Here is a 20,816-nt window from a genome sequence, read left to right as displayed (position 1 = left end):
GCACTGAACTGCAATTCTGGTGACAGACTGTTGGAGATGAAGAGCCCATGTAATTAACACTCGCTGTTCCTTTTATTCATGAGTGACTTGCCCTATTCAGTGTCATTTGCTCTGTTCCTGAGACAAAAATTCTGACTCTCATCCACTCCAGGCTGGTGCTGGGAGGAATCCCCAGTTTGTGATGGAAACTGCCAGCCTCTCAAAGTCACATGTGCAGAAAGCTTTGTAGTTCTCTGCTGTGCCTGGAGCATGAAATCAGCACACTGACTCATCTCAGTTCACTGAGGATAAACAAGAAACATATCTGCCTTTTCCTGTCATTTTCCTCACCCATGCTGACCCACCTTTCTGTGGGGATGGCAGTTCCCTTAACCATATTTCTACACCAGTTCATAGATTTTCAGATATTTTCTGTTATTAAAGATTACTTTTGGTTTTAAAGATTCATTCTTATTTGTTTTTAACTTTTGATATCATATCAATTCAAAACTCTTTCTCCCACTCTCCCTCTCCCTCCAGGCTGGACTGATGGCTTTCATGGCTTGGGGTAAGTCTTCTCTCTTCTCCAGACTAGTTCCTCTGGTCAGCAGAAGGGAGAAAGGAAAAGGGAGAGAACAGAGCTCTCCTTCCCTGACTGGGTGAGGCTGCAAACTCTCTCTGGCAGGTCACAGCTGTCCTTGGGGTTTTGGGGAAAAGGTGGTGGCCCCCACATGTCCCACAGGTAAGGGGCTCATATTGAACAGCTCCCTCAGCTCTTAGTGATCTCTTATGGGTTACATCATATCTCCCCACCCAAATTCATATGTTCAAATCCTAACCCTCAGTACCTTGGAATGCAACCGAATTTGGAGATAGGACCTCTAGAAGGTGATTAAGGTCAAATGGGTGAGCCCTAATCCAGTATGACTGGAGTCCTCATAAGAAGAGTAGACTGGGACACACAATATACACACAGACCAAGGGGTGACCATGTGAGGATACTGAAAAGGTGGCCATTTGCAAGCCAAGGAGAGAGGCAACAGAAGAAATCAAACCTGCCAACACTTTAATCTTGGACTTCTAGACTCTAGAACTGTGACACAACAAATTTCTCTTGTTTAAGCCACTCTTTATTTGTGGTACCTTGTTATGACAGCCCCTGTAAATTAACACAGAGCCTTAAACTGGGAGTCAAGATTTGGAGTTTAGCTTTAGTTTCTACCTTGCAGGAGTTACCAAGTTATTTAACAAACATTTACTGAGGACTTATGTGCAGTGGCCATTGCTCTAGTTCCTGGGTCTACTGTGGTAAAAAAAAAAGGGGGGGGAGGGGGCGCCTGGGTGGCACAGTCGTCAAGCGTCTGCCTTTGGCTCAGGGCATGATCCCAGCATTCTGGGATCGAGCCCCACATCAGGCTCCTCTGCTAGGAGCCTGCTTCTTCCTCTCCCACGCCCCCTGCTTGTGTTCCCCCTCTTGCTGGTTGTCTCTGTCAAATAAATAAATAAAATCTTTAAAAAAAAAAATACTGCAAAGGTCTCTGCTCTCAAGGAGCTTACAGTCTAGCATTGGGGATGGGAGAAGGAGGTGATATATAGACAGAGAGGATAATGTTAGATCCCAATGGAGACAGTTAAACAGGGTAATGTAACAGACTGAGTGTGGAAGTGTGGGGCCACTCTCTATTGGGTGGACAGAGAAGGCCTCTCTTTGGAGGTGATATCTGACCATGATCCTGGATCACAAGATGGAGATAGACCTGTAAAGATCTGGAGAAAGAATGTTCCAGGCAGACTGAGCAGCTGGTTGCAGAGTCAGGAAAAGGCTTGGAGTATCTGAGGAACAGAAAGACGACAGAAAGTGAAGGGTAAAGTTCAAGAGATGGGGACAGACAGAAGGGCAGGGACCAATCATGTAAGAGTTTGTAGAAAAGAAAGGAGTTTGGATTTTTTTTTAAAGACATATTTATTTATTTTAGATAGAGAGAGAGCATGAGCAGGGGGAGGGGCAGAGTGAGAGAGAGAGAGAGAGAGGGGAAGTAAACTCTCTGCTGAGTGGGGAGCCCCACACAGGGCTCAATCTCAGGACCCTGAGATCACAACCTGAGCTGAAACCAAGAGTTGGACACTTAACTGACTGAGCCACCCAGGCACCCCAGGAGTTTTGGATTTTATTCTAGGTGTGATGAGGGGCCATTGGAAGCTTTAAGCAGGGGAGTGAAATGATCAGAGTTACATTTTTGAAAAAACTAGAGTTTAGCTGTTAGGCTGTAAAAGGCAAGAGTAGAAATAGAATTTAGTTCAGAGGTGCAGGTGAGGGAAGCTGTAGATGCATCACCCAGCTCTCTGCTTTCATCCTCACATGGCACTCTCCCTGTGTGCGTCTCTATGTCCAAATTTTTCTTTTCTATAAAAGATTAGGGCCCACCTTGATGACTTCATTTCACCTTGATTACCTCTGTAAAGACCTTCTTTCTAAATAAAGTCACATTCTGAAGTATTGGGGCTTAGGACTCCAACCTATCTTTCCAGTGATCAGAGGGAACACAATTTAACATATAACAAGGAGTCAAAAAGATGGAAGACACTTTCTTGATGAGAATGATCACATTAAAAGGCATAAAGGGATGATGCAGAAGAGAAATAACTTCATGATCAAAGTCCTTGTGAACGTGAAAGGGGAAGGAATAGAGAGGACAAGTGGAGAGCTGGCCTGTAATAAGGGCAGGCATAGTTCAGTCATTTAGATTAGAAAGAAGACAGAAATGGGAACAGACGCAGGTGGTTGGGTAGATTTGGTTCATCTGTCATTTATTCAGTAAACATAAACTGAATGGCTGTTCTATGCCAGGTAGCATACAGTAATGGACAAACCAGACACAAATCCCTGCTATCTTGGAACTTGCATTATGGTGGAGGAAGGCAGACAATAAATAAGACAAATAAGTGTATATGGTTTATAAGGTAGTTTTAAGTGCTAAGGAGAAAAATAACAGGAAATGGGAATATAAAATATTGAGTAGGTTACAATTTTAACAGGAAAAGCAGATTTTGATAAAAGACCTAAAGAAAATGAAGAAGCTAGCTATGGGTATGTCTTGGGAAAAATATGCCAGACAGAGGGAAGAGCAAGTACAAGGATACCTACATGAAACCTACAACTAACATCATACTTAATGGTGAAAGACTCAGTGCTTCCCCCGCCCCAAGACCAGGAATAAAGCAAGGATGTCTTCCCTCTTACCACTTCTATTCAAGATTATACTGGAAGTCCTAGGCAGTGAAATAAGGCAAGAAAAAGAAATAAAAAGCATAAGAATGGAAAGAAAAATAAATGTTCTTATTTATAGACAACATGACTACCTATGTAGAAAACCCCCGGGAATCTAAAAAAGCAAAAACAAAACTCCTACTGGGTTTGGCAAGGTTGTGGGAGATAAGGTCAATCCACAAAAATCAATGGTATTTCTGTACATTAGCTGGGCAACTGAAAACAAACAACCAAAAAACATATACTGGCTCCAAAAGTTGAAATACTTAGGTATAAATCTAACAAAACACGTACAGGATCTGTATGAGAAACAAAATACAGATGACTCTTGAACAACACAGGGGTTGGAGCGCTAAACCCCTACATGATCAAAAATCCACAAATTACTTTTGACTTCCCTAAAACTTACCTACTAATAGGCTACTGTTGACTGGAAGCCTTTCTGAATAACATAAACAGTTGATTAACAGATATTTTGTATGTTATATATATTATATACTATATTCTTAACAATCAAGTAAGCTAGAAAAAACAAAATGTTACCAAGAAAATCATAAGGAAAATACATTTACAGTACTGTACTATATTTATCAAAAAATCTGCATATAAATGGACCCAGGCAGTTGCAACCTATGTTGTTCAAGGGCCAACTGTACTGATTAAAGAAATCAAATAAGATCCAAACAAGTAGACATACTGTGTTTGTGGATTGAAAGACTCAACATAATAAAAATGTCAATTCTTCCCAGACTGGTCTATAGATTTCATGCAATTCTAATCAAAATCACAGCAGGATTTTGTATAGATATAGATGAACTGCTTTTAAAATTTATATGGAAAGGCAAAGGAACTGAAATAGACAAAATCATTTGGAAGAGAAGAATAAAGTTGGAGGGATCGCACTGCCTGTTTTAAAACTTACTATAAAGCTACAATAGTAAAGACAGTGTGGTATTGGTGAAGAATTAAATACACAGATCAATGAAACAGATCCACACAAATATGACCATTGATTTTTGACAAATGTTAAAGCAATTCAATGAAGAAAAAATAGTAATTTCAATAGTTTTAGAGTAACTGGGCATACTAATGGGAAAAAATGAACCTCAACCTGATAACCTCATCAAAAATTAACTCAAAATGGATGCTAGATTGAGATGTAGAATGTAGAAGTATTTCTTGAGCATGTACTCATACATGGCTCCACATAGACAGGTGGGGTGCACCTTGCTTCTCCCTAGTTGGTCTTTAACACCCCTGCACAAGTTTTCCTTTCTCACCCTGAAACTGTTCTCTTCAGGAGCCTGTCCTGACCACCCACAGTGTTTCAGATTGGCATCAGAAGCCCACCCTTGGCTCAGTAGACTGCCATCATTTATCCATCTTGCTTCCTTCCCTGGACCCTGAGTCCTTTCCTCACGTCCTATTCACTTAATTATCCCACTGCCTACCTCTCCTTTTCAGTGCTGTAGACCTTGGCTTAGAATGCCTCATCACTCCCAGACTGCTCAATTTTCTCTATTCTCCATTAAAACAAACAAACAAAAAAACAAAAAAACAAAAAAAAAACTTCCCGGAAGCCTGGGGGTCTCAGTCGGTTAAGTCTCTGCCTTTGGCTCAGGTCACGATCCCAGGGTACTGGGATTGAGCCCCTTATGGGGCTCCCTGCTCAACTGGGAGCCTCCCTCTCCCTCTCCTTCTGCCCCTCCCCCCTGCTCGCACTCTCCCTCTCTCTCGCTCTCAAATCAATAAAATCTTTTTTTAAAATTAAACTCTTCCAGGAAGCCTTTATAATTAAAAGAAGTTTTACCCCATACTGACACATATTACCATGACTTTTCCTTCGATTTTTACTTATATAGACACAATGCTTATATTGCCCCCATTTATTAATTTACATGCCTATTCAGAATTTACATATTTTGTGCATACTTTATACATTTAAGAATGCACACTATCTGTCCCTGACTATTCAGGTTGGGATTTTCTTTCATTCCTTTAGAAAGCACCTATGCACACCACCATATCTAGATAGACCCTAAATATATACTGACTGAAATACACTCTCAAATTAAATAGAAAGAAGCAAGCCTCTGTGTGAGGAGGAACTCGCCCCTCAGGGCTTCCCGACTGGGTTGGCTCATTAGAGCTGCTGTTTCAGGAGGAGGCAAGCACTGTCCATATCTGTGACCCTGAAACCTTGTCATTTAGAGTCAGTTCATCCTGCTGGACCCATTTTCTGTACTGCCAGCAGGGAGGAGAAGCCATAAGTGGAAAATGAAAACTCTCAGAGACAGTTACCAAAAGGCATCTCCTTAAAAGCTGGATGCTGTATTTGGGGAGTTAAGAGAATAGGGAGCAAGCAACATCAAGTATTTCAGCAGTGATGGTATTAGTCCTTTACAGATATAATGTGGGGGCTCATCTTGCTCTCCCATCCAAATAAAAAGAGGAACCAATGGAAGTCAGGATAAAGAGAATTTACTGTTGATTTTCATTTCAAATCAAATTCCAAGGGAACTACCCGGGAGAGTCTGGACAGGAGAAAATAGAGCCAAACTCAGTTCTAGATTCTGAAACAAAACTGGGCTTGGAGGCTCAGAGAATACTCCCTCTGGCATTGCTCTTGTTTTTTCTAGTTTCTCCCAAGTTCCGAACACCTTTAAAACCCCAAGCCCCTACTTGGAAGTCAGAATTCACAATTCAAAAACAGAAATGGATTTTTCAAGTTCCTTTTGAAACCTCCTCTTCTCTCTTTCCTTGTGCCCTTTGAACATTTCTCTGGTTTATTAGTAGTAAGTGGAATGTCCCCCAAACAAGAGAATAGGTGATGAAACCTTGTTGTAACATCTTTCCTTTTAATGGTTTTCTACCTAGATCACACGCAGTTTGAAAAGTCCCAGCTGAAGGGTTAGAAAGCAATGTTGCTGCCACATCAAATTTTCACACATGAAATCTTCAGAGAACTTCCTATCAATAGGAAGGATTACAAAGAAATTTCACCACGTCTGAAGTGGCCCATCTAGAGGCAAGAGAGCAGAGTGTCCCGTAAGTCTGAGAATCCATACTGTCTGTAGCTGCCTCTGTGCACCTGATGGCCAGTGAGTACCCTGGGATGGGAGTGTGTCCTTCCGGCGCACACATCTCTTACCACACGCAGCTGCATGCCAGATGAACGGGCTGCTGCTAAGGGGGCTACAGAAATTGGGGAGGAGCCCTGCACCTCCTGACTTCACACCCCATGTTTTTTAACCTTTTCGGTATTTGGGAGATGTACAACATGAACAGGAAGGTGGGTACAGGAAACAGGAAATTGTCAACTGGATTACTCTCCCTGATTTTATATTACGGTTTCACACAAAGACACACACAGGTTAATCCTCTCAGTCTCCCTAAGAGATTAGACCAAGAACCAATACTTCTGTTTTACAAACACTAATGAAGGGATTGTAACCTGCCCAGCAGCCCACAGAGGAGGCTGACTTAAACAGACAGGAATGTCAGCCAGGAGCTCTCTGATGCCTGCCTTTGAAAGCCAAGGGCTGCAACAGTCTAGCTACCAGGAAACCCGAATTTAACAGAATAGGAAATCTTAGATAAAGAAAGTTTCTCTTTGCATTTTAAGATCTATCTTTTGGAAAATAAAAGTGCTATTGTGAAGTAGAATGCATGTACAGAAGAATGTGCAAAACAAATGTATAGCATAATAGATATTATAAGGCAAATGTGCACGTAACCACCACGAGGACCACGAGCCAGAGCACTGCCAACATCCCATGGAGTTCTTTTCTCTCGAAACGGAGGAGTCCAACAATGGACCTCTTTTCAAAGTCTGGGGCTAACAGCCTCCTAAGCTTCCCAACTTTGATTTTTTCCCTTCCTCTCTGCAGTTCATCTCCTCAAGAAGTTTGTAAAGTAACTACCCGTATCTATGCGCATTGAACTAGTGACCCATTTAATTTTAATAAAACAAGTTTTTAAGGGTTTGAAACGGTAAAAAATAGAAACAACCAAGAAAACGATTTCTCATGCACTGAAAATATCAGCATATTCTTTTTCAAAATGCCAGGATGTGAGGGACTTGGCTTCCAGTGAGAATGCCAAGATGTACAACCACATCTGCTCTCGTAAGAGACACTTGCTGAAACAAGTATTTGCAATTTCAGTAAAAACAGCACAAACTATTGCTGTCCAGTAAGGTTTTCCCAGCTTCAAAGGCTGTAATATACTGAAACCAAAAAATATAGAATATGGATGTTTTAAAACTTAGAATCTTAATTAAGATTCTGACCTTCAACATTGGGTGCACAATCTCTTTAGAACTGATATCTGAGGGCAAATATCATCATAAGGACATAAATTCTAGACAGAAAGTGAAGGTAAAGGAAAGTTTCAGTTGCTTTAGGGCAAAGCCATTTTATCTTTATCTCCTCCTTGCTGCCTAAACGGTGTCTTATTATTAGAAGCTGTTCTATAAATGTTTATTGAAGCCATTTTTATATGAATAATTTCAGAAAAAGAATATAGAATCATGCTTACTAGTTTTGATGTGTTTCGTGGCTTCTAAATTATACTCAAAATGTGGAGAAAATAAAGCTTAGGATTTCAAAAGAAATTCTATACACAATATACAACTGAGGAATACAAGGAAGCTTGTTAGGAAAACATGTTTGTTTCCAGTCTTCTTTTTCACTTTTGTTTCCTCCAGGAGGTATGGAATGCAGTTTGAAGGCAAGATTCACAAAGAGTTACAAGACAGGAGGAGAGCTCTTTCAGGGGAAAGCAAAGAGAAGAAAGAAAGAAAGGAAAGAAAGAAGGAAAGAAAGAAAGAAAGAAAGAAAGAAAGAAAGAAAGAAAGAAAGAAAGAAAGAAAGAAAGAAAGAAAGAAAGAAAGAAGAAAAAAAAAAGCAGAGGCTATCTCTTTGTTCCTATTCCTCCCCGTTAGGCGATCAAGGGCAAACACAAGGCTTGCTGCAGAGCCTGAATTCTTGCATCGCGCCACCTAGTGGCCCAGCCTGCGAAATTGTTTTTATTTTGCCAATAGCTGAAAAATTGGAAATTCCAAAGTTGTGAACAGATTTGACAAATCTGGGGAATGGGATAGGCTGGTGATGGGTAGAAGGAGGGCACATATTGCATGGTGCACTGGGTGTTATATGCAACTAATGAATCATGGAACTTGACATCAAAAACCAGGGATGTACCGTATGGTGACTAACATAATACAAAAAATTATTATTAAAAAAATAAAAAATAAAATAAAATTTTCAAATTTTTCTAAAAAAAAAGATTTGACAAATTGTTACTCATATTTATGAGAGAGTATAAATGCCAACTGACAAGTCATTTGGATAGATTTCACTTCAAAGAGTACGTATTAAGGGTATTAATAATGGTTGTATCTTTGCCCCTGCACATAAGTTTCCTGATAAGACCTAAGTGTCTGGTGAGGAAGCCCTGCTCACATCTGGCCACTCTGAACAAACATTTATAATTTCCGCAAAAACAAAACAAATTACTTCTGTCTAATAAAATTCTCCCACCTTCAAAGGCTGTAGTACATTAAAATCAAAAATAGATGTTTCAAAATTTAGAAGCTTGATTAATATTCTGACCTTCAACGTAGGATCCACAAGCTCTTTAAAACCAAGGTTTGAGGGTAAATATCTCACAAGGACATAATGAATCAAACCATGGCTGTGCCCAAGGGAGGGCTGGAAAGAAAGGTGGAGGCAGCTTTCTCATGGGCACCCTACTATTTTTGTTTAAAGAAGCAGGTTTGAAGAAAATTAAGAACTGGTTTCAACTTTCTTTCCAAGTTAAGATGAAGCAAAGGTTGAAGACTGTGGCTTTCTTCTTAGCCAAGCTTTTCATTCCTCTGCATGTTGCTAAAAATCAGACCTGGCAGCCACTCCCTTTTAGCATACAAAGGCCCCAAACTAGACATGGGTGCCAATGATTTCAAGAGGGACATGGGAAGATAGAAAAGGAAATCATGAACAATGATAAAGAGGCTTCTCCTCTCGCTTTCATAAAATAATACCCACCGCTATTTCCAGACAGACCCTCAGCCAATAACACCCTCTAGAGGAAAGCTGTGAGAAGACCTAGTGGGCTGCCCAGCCTATGGCAGCAGATCCCAAAGGAACTAGACTGAATGGGAATATATTTGGCAAAACAGTGAAGACAGGGAAGTTCTGTTCTTTGGCCCTAGTTTGTTGCTTCCTATCATAAGAACTGACTGAGCAGCTAAACAGAAGCCATTAAGCAGAATGTGGCTGTGAAAGGGCAAAGGCCGGGCACACAGGCCAGTGATGGATCTATTCTAAGTTGGCTAGGAGAGTGGGGAGGTCACTGACTGGGTAGTGAGTTGGACTAGGTGACCTCTGAGGACCCCATGACTGGATGACCTCTGGATTCCCCACATTCCCTTCACTTAGAATCATATGTAAAAAGAAATAATCTTCCCCCCAAATCTGGATAAACTGAGACCATCCTAGAGTGCTTAGCATGAATGAATGATAACGTATGGTTTTGTAAATTGAAGAATGGAAAGGGGCAAGCAGAGAAAATGAGAAGTCTAAGAGTGAATGTTATAAAAAGTGTGTGTGTGTGTGTGTGTGTATACACAGTACATATACACTAATGCTGTGCAATTAAATTGCAAAAGAAACAATCCCTTTCCTTTTCTTGAAGTTAGTTGGATAGACATTTACCCCTGCTTAAAATTCCAAACAGCAGTAGTGTAGCCGTGGCAGTATTCAGACACTAACAAGGAAACTCCAGCAGTGCTGTGGAAGCGTCAGGCCCAGGAGGTCAGGGGCTCCACATACCTGTTTTGGTCAAAGGAATGGAGAAGAGTTGCTGCAGAAGCTTGTTTTCAGACATTCTCAGGACCACAACCACATCAGCAGGAAGAGTGTCTCTGTTTTTCTCAAGAACCCCAGAAGCATCATATAATACCTGCAACATGAACAGCAAATAGCAAACTAGCCAATATCATCCATTGCTGGCAACACTGGCAAGCTGTCTGAAGTCAGTCATTCATCGACCAGTGTAGAGAATTCATCTTGACATAGCCATGCTTTTAAATCCAGACCATGAGATAAGGAGGAAAAAACTGCAATTTCTGACAGGCCAATTTATCTTAACTTCTTGTTCCGGTGCTCTTTAAAGAAAAGAGGCACATCAAAGATATATCATGTGAGGATAACTATGAAAATAGATTGGGCAGTATATATTGGCCACTATGCGTAAAGTACCTGTCCTATAAGGTAAATGTTATTACTATCTCCATTTTACTGGTGGGCAAACAGAGACTTGGTGAGAAGCTGAATGATATGCTTATGGTCACACATCTCACAACTGGCAGGCAGGCCTTCCAAACCCAGGCAGTTTGGGCTCCCTGCTCATAACCACCATACTGCCGTCGGTCCCCAAGGTACTCACGGCACTCAGGAATGCAGAGCCATTTTCAGTTCTCACAGTGGAAGGGATCCAGGTCAGAAAAATTTTAAGGAACACTCCAGAGAAATAATGAATTCAGGAAAGGACACTGAGCCCAGAAAGAAAACAATCCTCCCCCCTTTAAAATCAAGAAAAGAGAAGAGAGAGAAAGGGAAAATGGGTGAATAGGAAATCGGTGTAAAAGGACAGAGAGATAGAAAGGGAAGTGCCAGGACAGGAGGACAGGAATGGGGGGGCGGGGCTCAGGGTAGATGCGGGTATCCCAGACGTGAAGGACATTAATATATGGTCAGATATTAGTGCTAAGGTGAATGAAGTATTTAAGGGTAAAAATTGGGTTGCAATTTCTAACAAAGATCCAAAATAGATACTATACACTATGCAGAGAGAAAAACAATCCTCTTTACTTATGTTAGAATTGCCTTTCAACCAATGTCCAGTCAGATAAAATTAATTTCAATACCATGATATGAATATAAAAAATAATTTCAATAAATCTTAAATCACCAAAAGAATCCAAAATGCCTTTTGTTGAACTCCTACCCCTTTTTGGACCCAGGTCCTCAGCAGACCCCACCAGAGCCAGTTAGCCACAATTCCAATGACTTCTTTGAGAGTAACTTGAGCCATGAGTTGTTGGCTGCAGAACCAGAGGATTTCCTAAATCAGTCACTACTCTGCTTCAGGAGCTTGAAATGAAGCATAAGTTACAAAAGGTGGAAATTTCAGTTAGTGTTATAAAAGCTTAACATCTGGATGATGTCGTGAATTTTTTCCCTTTTTATCTAGACATTTTTGGTGCCCTGCAGACACATACAGTTGAAGTGCTAAAAACCAAGCCCCACTGTGATATTAACCGTCCTCTGTTATCTACACATTTCCAAATGACTTCAGAATGTGCACATTCACGGCTAAACACAGTGAATGCTCTCCTACGTCTTCCCTCTGGAGAGCTGTCACTTGTAGGCCAAAGCTCAGGTGAGAAGCAGATGGCAGCGCCACAGCCACCCCAGCAAGAAATGGCTTTTTTGCTAGGGGTGACTTTTCTCTCAGTGGCACCACTGAGAAAGTTTGGGAATTATGATTAGGTGTTCACAAAGAATTAAAAGGAGAAGGAAATCTGCAAGCAAGCTTGGGGGCAGCACAGACAGGGTAATAGGGACACTTACCCCGTGTCAAATTCAGGTTTCCTGACATACACTTGCCTTACCTTCCCAGCATAGTGCAGAATGCCGAAGCACAGCTCCACTCCTTTAGGCCTCCAGAAGTATTTGCTTCGTAGATTAACTTCGAATTTATCTGTGTGGATTGTCATGTTTAAAAGTTACAATGAGAACTTGAAACTTTCTGTTCTTCCCTCAATAAACAATTTTTGCTATTGTAATCGATGGCCTACTCTGTGTGAGGGACTGTGCTAATACTAAAGGATGCAAAGACTGGGGCTTTGTTGCCCTAAATATCTCACAATCTAAGTGAGGGATGAGATCGTGTGCAACACCGACGATTAGAGAAGAATGTCAAGAGGAACGGGAAAAGAATGTAGAGGGCCTTTAATGTCAGGCCTTTAATGTCTTATTGGCATCCTATAGATAACAGTAACCAAATGAAAAGATGGCTTTAGAAAGACTAAATTAGCTAGGATGTTTAGGGTAGAGGGGATAAGTATGAACCTAGAAGCCAGAAGACCAGCTGGACTAGACATGGATGGGGTCCAAGTAAAGATATGAGAGAAGGGTATGAAAAGGAGGGGAAGCAAGTACTGGTTATAGGAAATAATGGAGATGGTTGTATAAAAATGATACCGGCAGCAACAGGAAAGTGAGGAGGGCTTGGTGATGGGTTTGCTTTAAGACACAAATATATCAGGGCATTTGGTAAAGATTTCAACTCACTAAAAACAGGGTCTGTACTTGCATAGCCTACCAGGAGGGCAGAAGAGCAAGTAAAAATAAATACCAATGAACTAAGTTCTCTCCTGAGTGTATTATGCCTTTTCCAAGAGACACTTACCAACCAGGGTCTGATCAGTTGCTTGGGGAAATCGACTTTCCTCATCCAAAAGCGCAAGCAGTCCCAGGGGTTTCTGGAGGAACATGTCCAGGAGTGGGCGATTGTCCTCATATACCACGGGTGTAGCATCAATGCCTTCATTCTGATATTCCATCTGGAGGGAAACATATTGTGAGTCTCCCCAGCCTGAAACTGGCCTAGATAGCAGCAGGCTGCTTCGGCATGCACTTTCTGTGTCTGGCAACACTGACTGTATGTGGAAAACAGGTGGTTTGATATGTGTAGTAAAAAACTCTTATGCAGGGTGCCTGGGTGGCTCAGTCCTTAAGCATCTGCCTTCGGCTCAGGTCATAATCCCAGGGTCCTGGGATCAAGCCCCACATCAGGCTCTCTGCTCGGCGGGAAGCCTGCTTCTCCCTCTCATGCTCCCCTTGCCTGTGTTCCCTCTCTCGCTGTCTCTGTCAAATAAATAAATAAAATCTTAAAAAAAAAACATTTCTGCATATCCCACTGTTGAATCTTTGGGTGTAAGTCTGACCTACAGGCAGCCTGTGGCAGACAGCTGAAGCAGCAAAAGAAGGGACCGTGCTGTCTCCCAAACACCAACTCGGTAAGTCATAATTTAGAAACTGGCATGGAATTGAAGGGAAGCTGAAAAAAATTATTTTGGTGATAAATATAGCTTAAGCCAGGAAGCAAGCAGCCTTCTATCTTCTACAAAGGATTCTGCAAAGGGAATCATCTCAACCTGTAAAACTAGAAAACTCCAGATTTCCCAGGGAAATAAATGCAAGGAGCCTTGAGCGAAAGGGGGTCGAGTTTTGTGCAGGGTAGGAGGGGAGAGGAGGGCAATATAGATTTATCCAGTTCTACTGATAAAACCAACACTGATATTTTTACTCCATGTCTGTGTTTATGAATCACTGTACAGTGTGTGTGCCTTCCCTTCTAAAACAAAGGGCTCAGTCAGAATGTTTCATTGTTGCATTACTTCGTATAGGATAGAGTCTTGGGGTTGCGGTAAGAATTGGGGTGGAGGGGAAGGTCTCCTAGCCTTTGGGCAATGAGCTCACACCCCGTTTTATTTACCATCAAACTCGTAAGGGAAAGACTTCCATTTGGAGAAAACCAAGAACATCGCCTACTCCTCCCTGGAGATATCCCCCCTCCCAAGTTACTGCGGGATCTGGTGTGCAGGGGGCAGGGGTGGGCATGGCCTGTTTGGGAGCTAAGAACAAGAACCTGTGCCCCGAATTCAAGATCATCCTGTGTCATTTTGGATACAATCATAGATGCTTTTAGTCAAAGTACAAGAGCACATAGCGTTTGGGACAGAGGGCATGAAAGAGTTTGGAAGCAACATTTAAATAACCGGCCTGTCACCAGCTCCACTCAAGAAAGGAAATGTAACTTTCCACAGAAATCAAGACTTTTTCTCCGGCTAAATTTAGGCTTCTTGACAGGACTGTCTCACCACTGGTTTTTCCGCAGAATCTTTTACCTGTTAGCCTAACAGGGTTTCTGCTTCGAATTGTGGGCAGCCTGGAGACACCTTCCCCATCAGGTTTAACTACTTCAGAGTTCACCATTACCTGCTCAAGAGCGAAAACGTGCTGGTTGAAATAGTACTGGATTTGCTCATTGGCAATGTTTATGCAGAGCTGTTCAAATGAATTTCTTCGAAAGTTCTCAAATCCAAAAATATCCAAGATGCCCACATTCATACCATCATCTGCACTACTGCATGAGAGAGAAGAAAAAAGCCTTTTAGGGGAGGAAACATTCATCTCAAGATGATGAAAATACACGTGCCCACGTGTTTACCAACATATGCACCATTACCGAAAGCAGCCTTCAGCTGCTTCTAAGGGAAGAAGCAGTTTGTGTCTTAACCCATTCATTCCTTCAGTCTTTCAACAGTATTTCCAACGTCTTTTCTTTTTTAAGCAGTAGAATCCTTTAAAATCTCACTCAGAATCTCCAAATAAAGAGAGATTAGAGAGGAACCACTCTGTTCAGAAGAGGCTAGAACTGCTGCCCATTCATTGTTCCACCTTCCCAACCATTAGGCTTAATTGGAAGACTCCTCTTCAGAATTTGATGCTGTCAATTCTTCCACAATATAGAAACCACTAACGCTTAGGAAAGAAAAGCTAGTAGTAGCAGCAGCACTAATATTATAAGATATGGAGTTTTCAAACTTTTCATGAAATGTCTCATTCTAAAAACAACCCTATGAAGAGGATATTATTACCCTCATTTTACAGAAGAGAAAACTGTGACTTAGAATATGGGGTCCCATCAAGCCGTAGAGCTGAAATGCAAACTGTGCCCAGCTCCCAGACAAGCCTGTTCTCTTAAACACTACACTATAATAGCTCGTCAGTCATGTGCCTCTTCCATTCTCCTGGATCCCATTCTCCTTTTAAAGGAAAAGACCTGAGAGCTTCACTAAAGAAAACTCAGGAGAGGCCCGAACACTTCCTCTTGCAAATTCTGAGAGACTACAGGGCCGCTGACAGCTCTCCCAAGGCCTCTGCTTCCCGAGGGAACTTGCCATATGTTTTTGTCTGGCTGCAGGAGTGTATTGATTCGGTTGACAATCCAACTGAAGAGCCTCCCGTACAGGGCTTTGGACATGGCATCTCGGACATCCGCAGCCCCGTCGACAGTATTGGCTCGGACGATGGTCTCACCGCGGGTGACCACACAGCGTGAGATAAGGGCCTCTTGGAGTTCTTCAGGGCTGATGCAGAGAACGGAGGCAGCTGCAATAAAGGGTAAGGATGACACCAGAGAAGGCAGTCATCTATCCGTCTGTCCGTCCGTCCATCCATCCAGCCAGCCAGCCAGCCAGCATTGACTCAACATCTACAACGTGCCAAGCTCTGCCTACGCACTTCAGATGCAAAAGTAAATAAGCCAGGTTCCTAACCCCAAGAAGTATCCAGACGGATACAGTATCTCCCAAGCGGTTCTGAAAGCTCTTCACAGGTGTTTGATGAGAAAAAGTGAGAGGAGATGGTCTTCGGTCAAATAGCTGGCAACCACATTCAAGAGTCATGAAGCACGTTAGTTCATTAAAGGCAGTAAAAGATGCTGTGGTTTAACACAAAGGGTGTTTATCTAAATCACTTTTTTTTCTAACTCCAGATTCTCATTCCTTGGGTACCATTATTACCTAGAGAACTTAATAATGAATAAATGAAGATGCTGACTCAGTGGGTTCAGACAGGTAGATCCCTGTCTGAAAAAACTGTAGATGATTTCACAAGTAGCCAGTGTTGACACCACTGCCAAAAGTTACCTGCTATGGAATTCTTTTCTGCAGAGCATTTATTTGCAGCTTATGAAAAGAATACAGATGTTCTCTAGAAGACATCCTTTGGGAAATCCTAGTTAGCGAAAACACCCAGAGCCAGAACAGGGACCAGCAAAAGCCACACTATATTTTATAGCATCTTGAGAAACTATCAAAGTAAAAGAAACATGCATTTTGGCCACACAGTGCACAGACATTAAACAATTACCATTTTCCAAAGCATCAGCATTGGGCACCTCACTTTTATCAGTTTGATGTTGAGAGGAAATAGCTGCAAATTCGATGTTTCCAATATTCAAAATCCCAGCCAAAATTCTGTACACTGATTGCACCTCCTGAAAAGGACAGCAAGAACCACGTTTGGTCATTGTCAATCAAACCAACAAACCACTAGGACTGCTAGCTGTCCACCAAAGTCCAATATCCCCCCTTTCCTGGGCACACAAACAAATTTCCAAACCTCGCTTGCAGTTAAGCAGTGGAACTCAGTTCTCAACAAAGGAGCAAGTAGAATGATGTGCGCGACTTTGGAGCCCAGCCTTACAGAAGCAAGCATGCCTCCCCCATGCTTTCTTTCCCATTATTGCTGGCTGGACCTCCCAACAATCCAGCCTCAACTACACAGTTGACTAGGATTCCTGAGACCAATGACTGCATGGAACAAAGCTGTTCTGCAACATGAACCTCGTACTTTGAAATGCTTCCATAAGACAGAACTGATCTTCTTTGTTCTTTAAGCCACTTTTAGCCATTTATCCTAACTAATACCAGGTCCCAAATTCAGGTATGTTCTTTCTTCAAAATAAGAGCAATGTATCCTTAACCATTTTTGAATGTAGGTTTTATGAAATAGTTATAGGGCATTCACTGATGGTTCACTGAATATTTTGAAATTAAATAATGGAGTATATAATTATGAATGAGGTTAGGAAATATTCTGCCTCACTAGAAATTATCTGTGATATTGTGACATAATAAAAACATGTACTTGGTCTTCATACCAATTTCTGGCACAAGGGCTAAACAACCCATGGAATTATGAGTAACATGTATTAAAGGAGTATCCTCTGTTATTCATAATAAGCCCTGCAACCGTAACTGAGTTTATGCCAATGAGGTAACATGGGTAATGGAGCTGGTTGCTACAGAGCCCACACATGTGATTAAAGGGTTGGAATTTTTAGCTGAACCCTGGACTTCCAGGGAGGGGAGAAGGGCTAGAGATTGAGTTAATCACCAACTAACAATAATTTAATCATTTATGCCTATGTAATGGAGCCTCCATTAAAATCTCTAATTGATGAGGTTCAGAACACTTTCAGGCTGTGAGAAGTGGTGAGAGGAGATGGTACCCCCTTTCCCATTACCTAGCCCTATGCATCTCTTCCATTTGGCTGTTCCTGAGTTGTATCCTTTATAATAAACCAGTAATGCTAAGTAAACTGTTTTCCCAAGTTTTTTGAGTCCTATCCAATTATTAAACTCAAGTTTGGAGTCCTGGGACCCTAAACCTCCCATTTTATAGCCACTTGGTCAGTAGGTGAACCCTAGGACTTGGAATTAGTGTCTGAAGTGGGGCAATCTTGTGGAACTGAGCCCCTAACTTGTGTGATCTAATGTTAACTCCAGGTAGACAGTATTAGAAGTAAACCGAATTATAGGAAAACTGGTTGGTGTGAGGGGAAAAAAACTCCATGCATTTGATGTCAGAAGTGTTGTGAATAAATACAGATTATCTAAGTCCTGTTTTTATATTGAAAGTTAAATACATAAGTAGCATTAGCGGTAAAAAAAAAATAAAGTGTATTTATTTATTTAAACATATGCATTTCCTGCAGGGGAGACAAACATACAGCCAGGAAATTTCTGCGTTTTATGCTTAAAGATAGAGAAAGGTACTTCCACAAAATATACTCAGGTGAGAAACTTGATTTAGTACTATACATAGCAGCAAACTAATAGGAACTGTCATTAGACCATTGATGAAGCATTGTTCCCAAAGTGAGCCTTCCTCTGAACATTATTCAGTAAAGCCAACAACTGAACACAGACTGTAATAGTGACATCTGCTGGATACCTGATAATGCTACAAAGACAAATGAGGATTTTAAATCAGGCTTCTATTATAGATAAATACTGTTCTTCAAACTTCTAAATCAAAAGCAAGATGTCATGTTTTTGATGTCAAAAATCACTGTTTTAATCACACAACTTAAGACTGGCTAAGAAGAACATCTACCAAATGGGTTTACTGGGACTAGTCTGGATTTAACATGACAGACCTCATTACCTTGATCAATACAATGTGAGGCTTGGAAATGCAACAAGAAAGCAACTTCCCAGAGGGTAAACAGAGACTACAGCAGTGAGCTTTAGATCTGTTATTTCTATGTCCAGTTATTTCAAAAAGTTACCGAAACTCACAATACGCTTAGGAAAAAAAATGTATTTCCTCTAATTAACACACACATACACACACACACACAGACACACACACACAGACACACACACACACACACACACACACACGCACACGCCTATGTGACAGTACAAGCCATGAAACCTCCCAAAATAGGGCTTCCAAGCATTTCACCACTAGGGGGATCATCCGCAAAGGAAATGGCAATTCTCCCCTGGTTGTTTCTCTGGCAATAATGCTCAGACATTTCCTCTTTTAAAAAAGGAAATTACCCATGACCTTCAGTGAAAACCTTGGGGTTCAAACACTGTGAATGACTGAAGCTAATGGCAGGCTGGGTCTCCTTCCTTGGGTCAGAAAGGGGAACTTGAGAAGGGTATCCAATGCTGACCTCATTATGGAGGAATTAGATTTAGAGTGATTTTTATGCTATATTTCTAGGCTATTCCACTTGACTCCTTTAGTCCTACCCTTGCATTATTAATTAGCTCTTTCCTTTCTGGCCTAGGAACCAACATCCACCCTTATGTCCAAGTCAAAACATCTCCCATATACAGTCATGGTAGAAGACAAACAGTAGCATGTTCATCTGTGGGATTACACCTCTCCGCCGCCGCCCCCCCCCCCCCCCCCCCGAACTTCTGGAGCAAGTCTCTTCTTTTCTCCTTACAGCTAGCCAGAGGATTTTCACCTTCCTCACTTTGCTCATTTCCTCTTGCCTGATCTTATGAAGCCTTTCCTGGTATCCCTGCCTTTGCTACCAGATCTTGCTATGATGCTCTATCTTTTTATTTATGTTTCCAACTTCCTATGTGATAAAACAAAATAACCTCATTCAGGACAGGAAATACTATCAAGAAGATGAACGACTCCTCCAGCTGGTTTCCCAATTCATTGTTGATGAGTATGAATTTGTTTTCACCACCAATCAGTATAAGTGAGGAAGAAAGAGCTTTTCTCCATCAACATCCCAAAAAGGATGAATGGTCTTTGCTTCTTTCTTTTTCTCAGAAGATACCCCTTTCACTGATGTAGGTATTCTCTCAATAAAGTTGAGGCTAAGCAGAAAATTGAAAAGGACCTTGGTTTTCTGTTGGCTTGCAGCTGATTCAGGAAGTTGCTCCTAGCTCAGTTCACAGGCATGTTATGGTAGCTGTTTCCCTGGTACCTTCCTAGGAATTGACTTGCCCTCTCAGTATCTCTTTACCTTGTTTCCTTTTCCTAAGACTCTAATTTTTTACCAGTTCTGTGCTAAGCACCACATTAGACCCAATTAAAGGATCTTCTGCCTTACGGGCTCTATCCCAACACCTTTCTTCAGTTCCCTTTTCAGAGGCTCACAATATTTGTATCTTGAAATCCAATGATTGGTTTAAAAATATTTGGGGGGTATATCAATCATACATTAATAAAGTAGTGTAAAAAAAAGTCAATGGTAAGTCCTATTGTCTGTCATTAAGACATTGGAAAGCCCCAATTTACATTTTAACATATAATCCTTCAGTCTCTCTTCAGCAATACTCTCCAATAATTCATAATTTATCTTGAAGAAAGGGAAAAAATTTTGCCCTAATCTTAAAGCCTTCTCCCTAACCTCTTTATCAAGGGATCTGCAGTAAATATCCAATGTTGACCATAATGCAGATAATCTGCCAAAAATGTTTTCATGTAGTATTAAATATAAATATGTTATGATAATTCATATACCAGTAAGACAAGCATAATATTAAACAAAAATAATATGGTTTGACTCAAAAAATAGGGCTCCAAAAGCCTGGATCTTCATAATAGGGTTTTAGGTATATCCCAGTCACCCCCCACCCCTGCCTAATCCCCTGCAAGGAACCATCATTGCTAGGGGAAGTCTCTTTCTACCAGGAGGTTTCTTTACAATAAAGTCAGGGTCAAATGTTCTTTCAGATACTTTTGGCTGGCGTCCCAGAATTAAAATTCATGCTCCTTAGTCCACACTAAGATTTGCTACTCATAAAATTTTGTGATAGAAGTTTGGGAGAATCTGAAGAATACTATGAAGATTTCTGCAGGGAACTAATGACATTATAAGAAAGAAGGGTGACCATAATTTTGATTAAACTGACCAGTTCATTAAAGCTCTGTCTAGAAATGTCGCTCAGATAAACTTAAGAAAAAGTTCTGATAAATCAGCTATTTGGCATCTGCTCCCTGACTACATTCAACTGAATCTTTCTGAATTTAGTCAAACTACTTTGAGTTTATCAAGTGAATTGAGTGAATTCAGCAAAAATAGGTTGTCTATAGAGACACAAAGATATAACCAAAAAATTTAGGGTCAGAGAGATACGAGCCAGCCTTTTCCTTCCATTTCCAAG

General features: G+C 41.2%; 1 protein-coding gene across 1 annotated transcript in view; it reads right to left on the bottom strand.

Moving 5' to 3' along the window:
* MYO3B (myosin IIIB) overlaps positions 1 to 20,816 on the bottom strand; it is a 368,137-nt gene that overhangs the window by 179,679 nt on the left and 167,642 nt on the right. The window contains exons 17-22 of the mRNA XM_034642243.1: positions 16,255 to 16,381; positions 15,282 to 15,492; positions 14,317 to 14,464; positions 12,725 to 12,878; positions 11,925 to 12,013; positions 10,081 to 10,210 (exon numbers count right to left, since the gene is read on the bottom strand). Of these exons, the coding sequence (XP_034498134.1) occupies positions 10,081 to 10,210; positions 11,925 to 12,013; positions 12,725 to 12,878; positions 14,317 to 14,464; positions 15,282 to 15,492; positions 16,255 to 16,381 (859 nt within the window). The remainder of the gene's footprint in view (positions 1 to 10,080; positions 10,211 to 11,924; positions 12,014 to 12,724; positions 12,879 to 14,316; positions 14,465 to 15,281; positions 15,493 to 16,254; positions 16,382 to 20,816) is intronic.

This window comes from Ailuropoda melanoleuca, chromosome 2 (assembly GCF_002007445.2).
Source record: "Ailuropoda melanoleuca isolate Jingjing chromosome 2, ASM200744v2, whole genome shotgun sequence".
In the NCBI taxonomy this organism is placed as follows: Eukaryota; Metazoa; Chordata; class Mammalia; order Carnivora; family Ursidae; genus Ailuropoda; species Ailuropoda melanoleuca.
The sequence above is the reverse complement of the archived record's forward strand: the minus strand, read 5'-3'. Positions and strand labels throughout refer to the sequence as shown.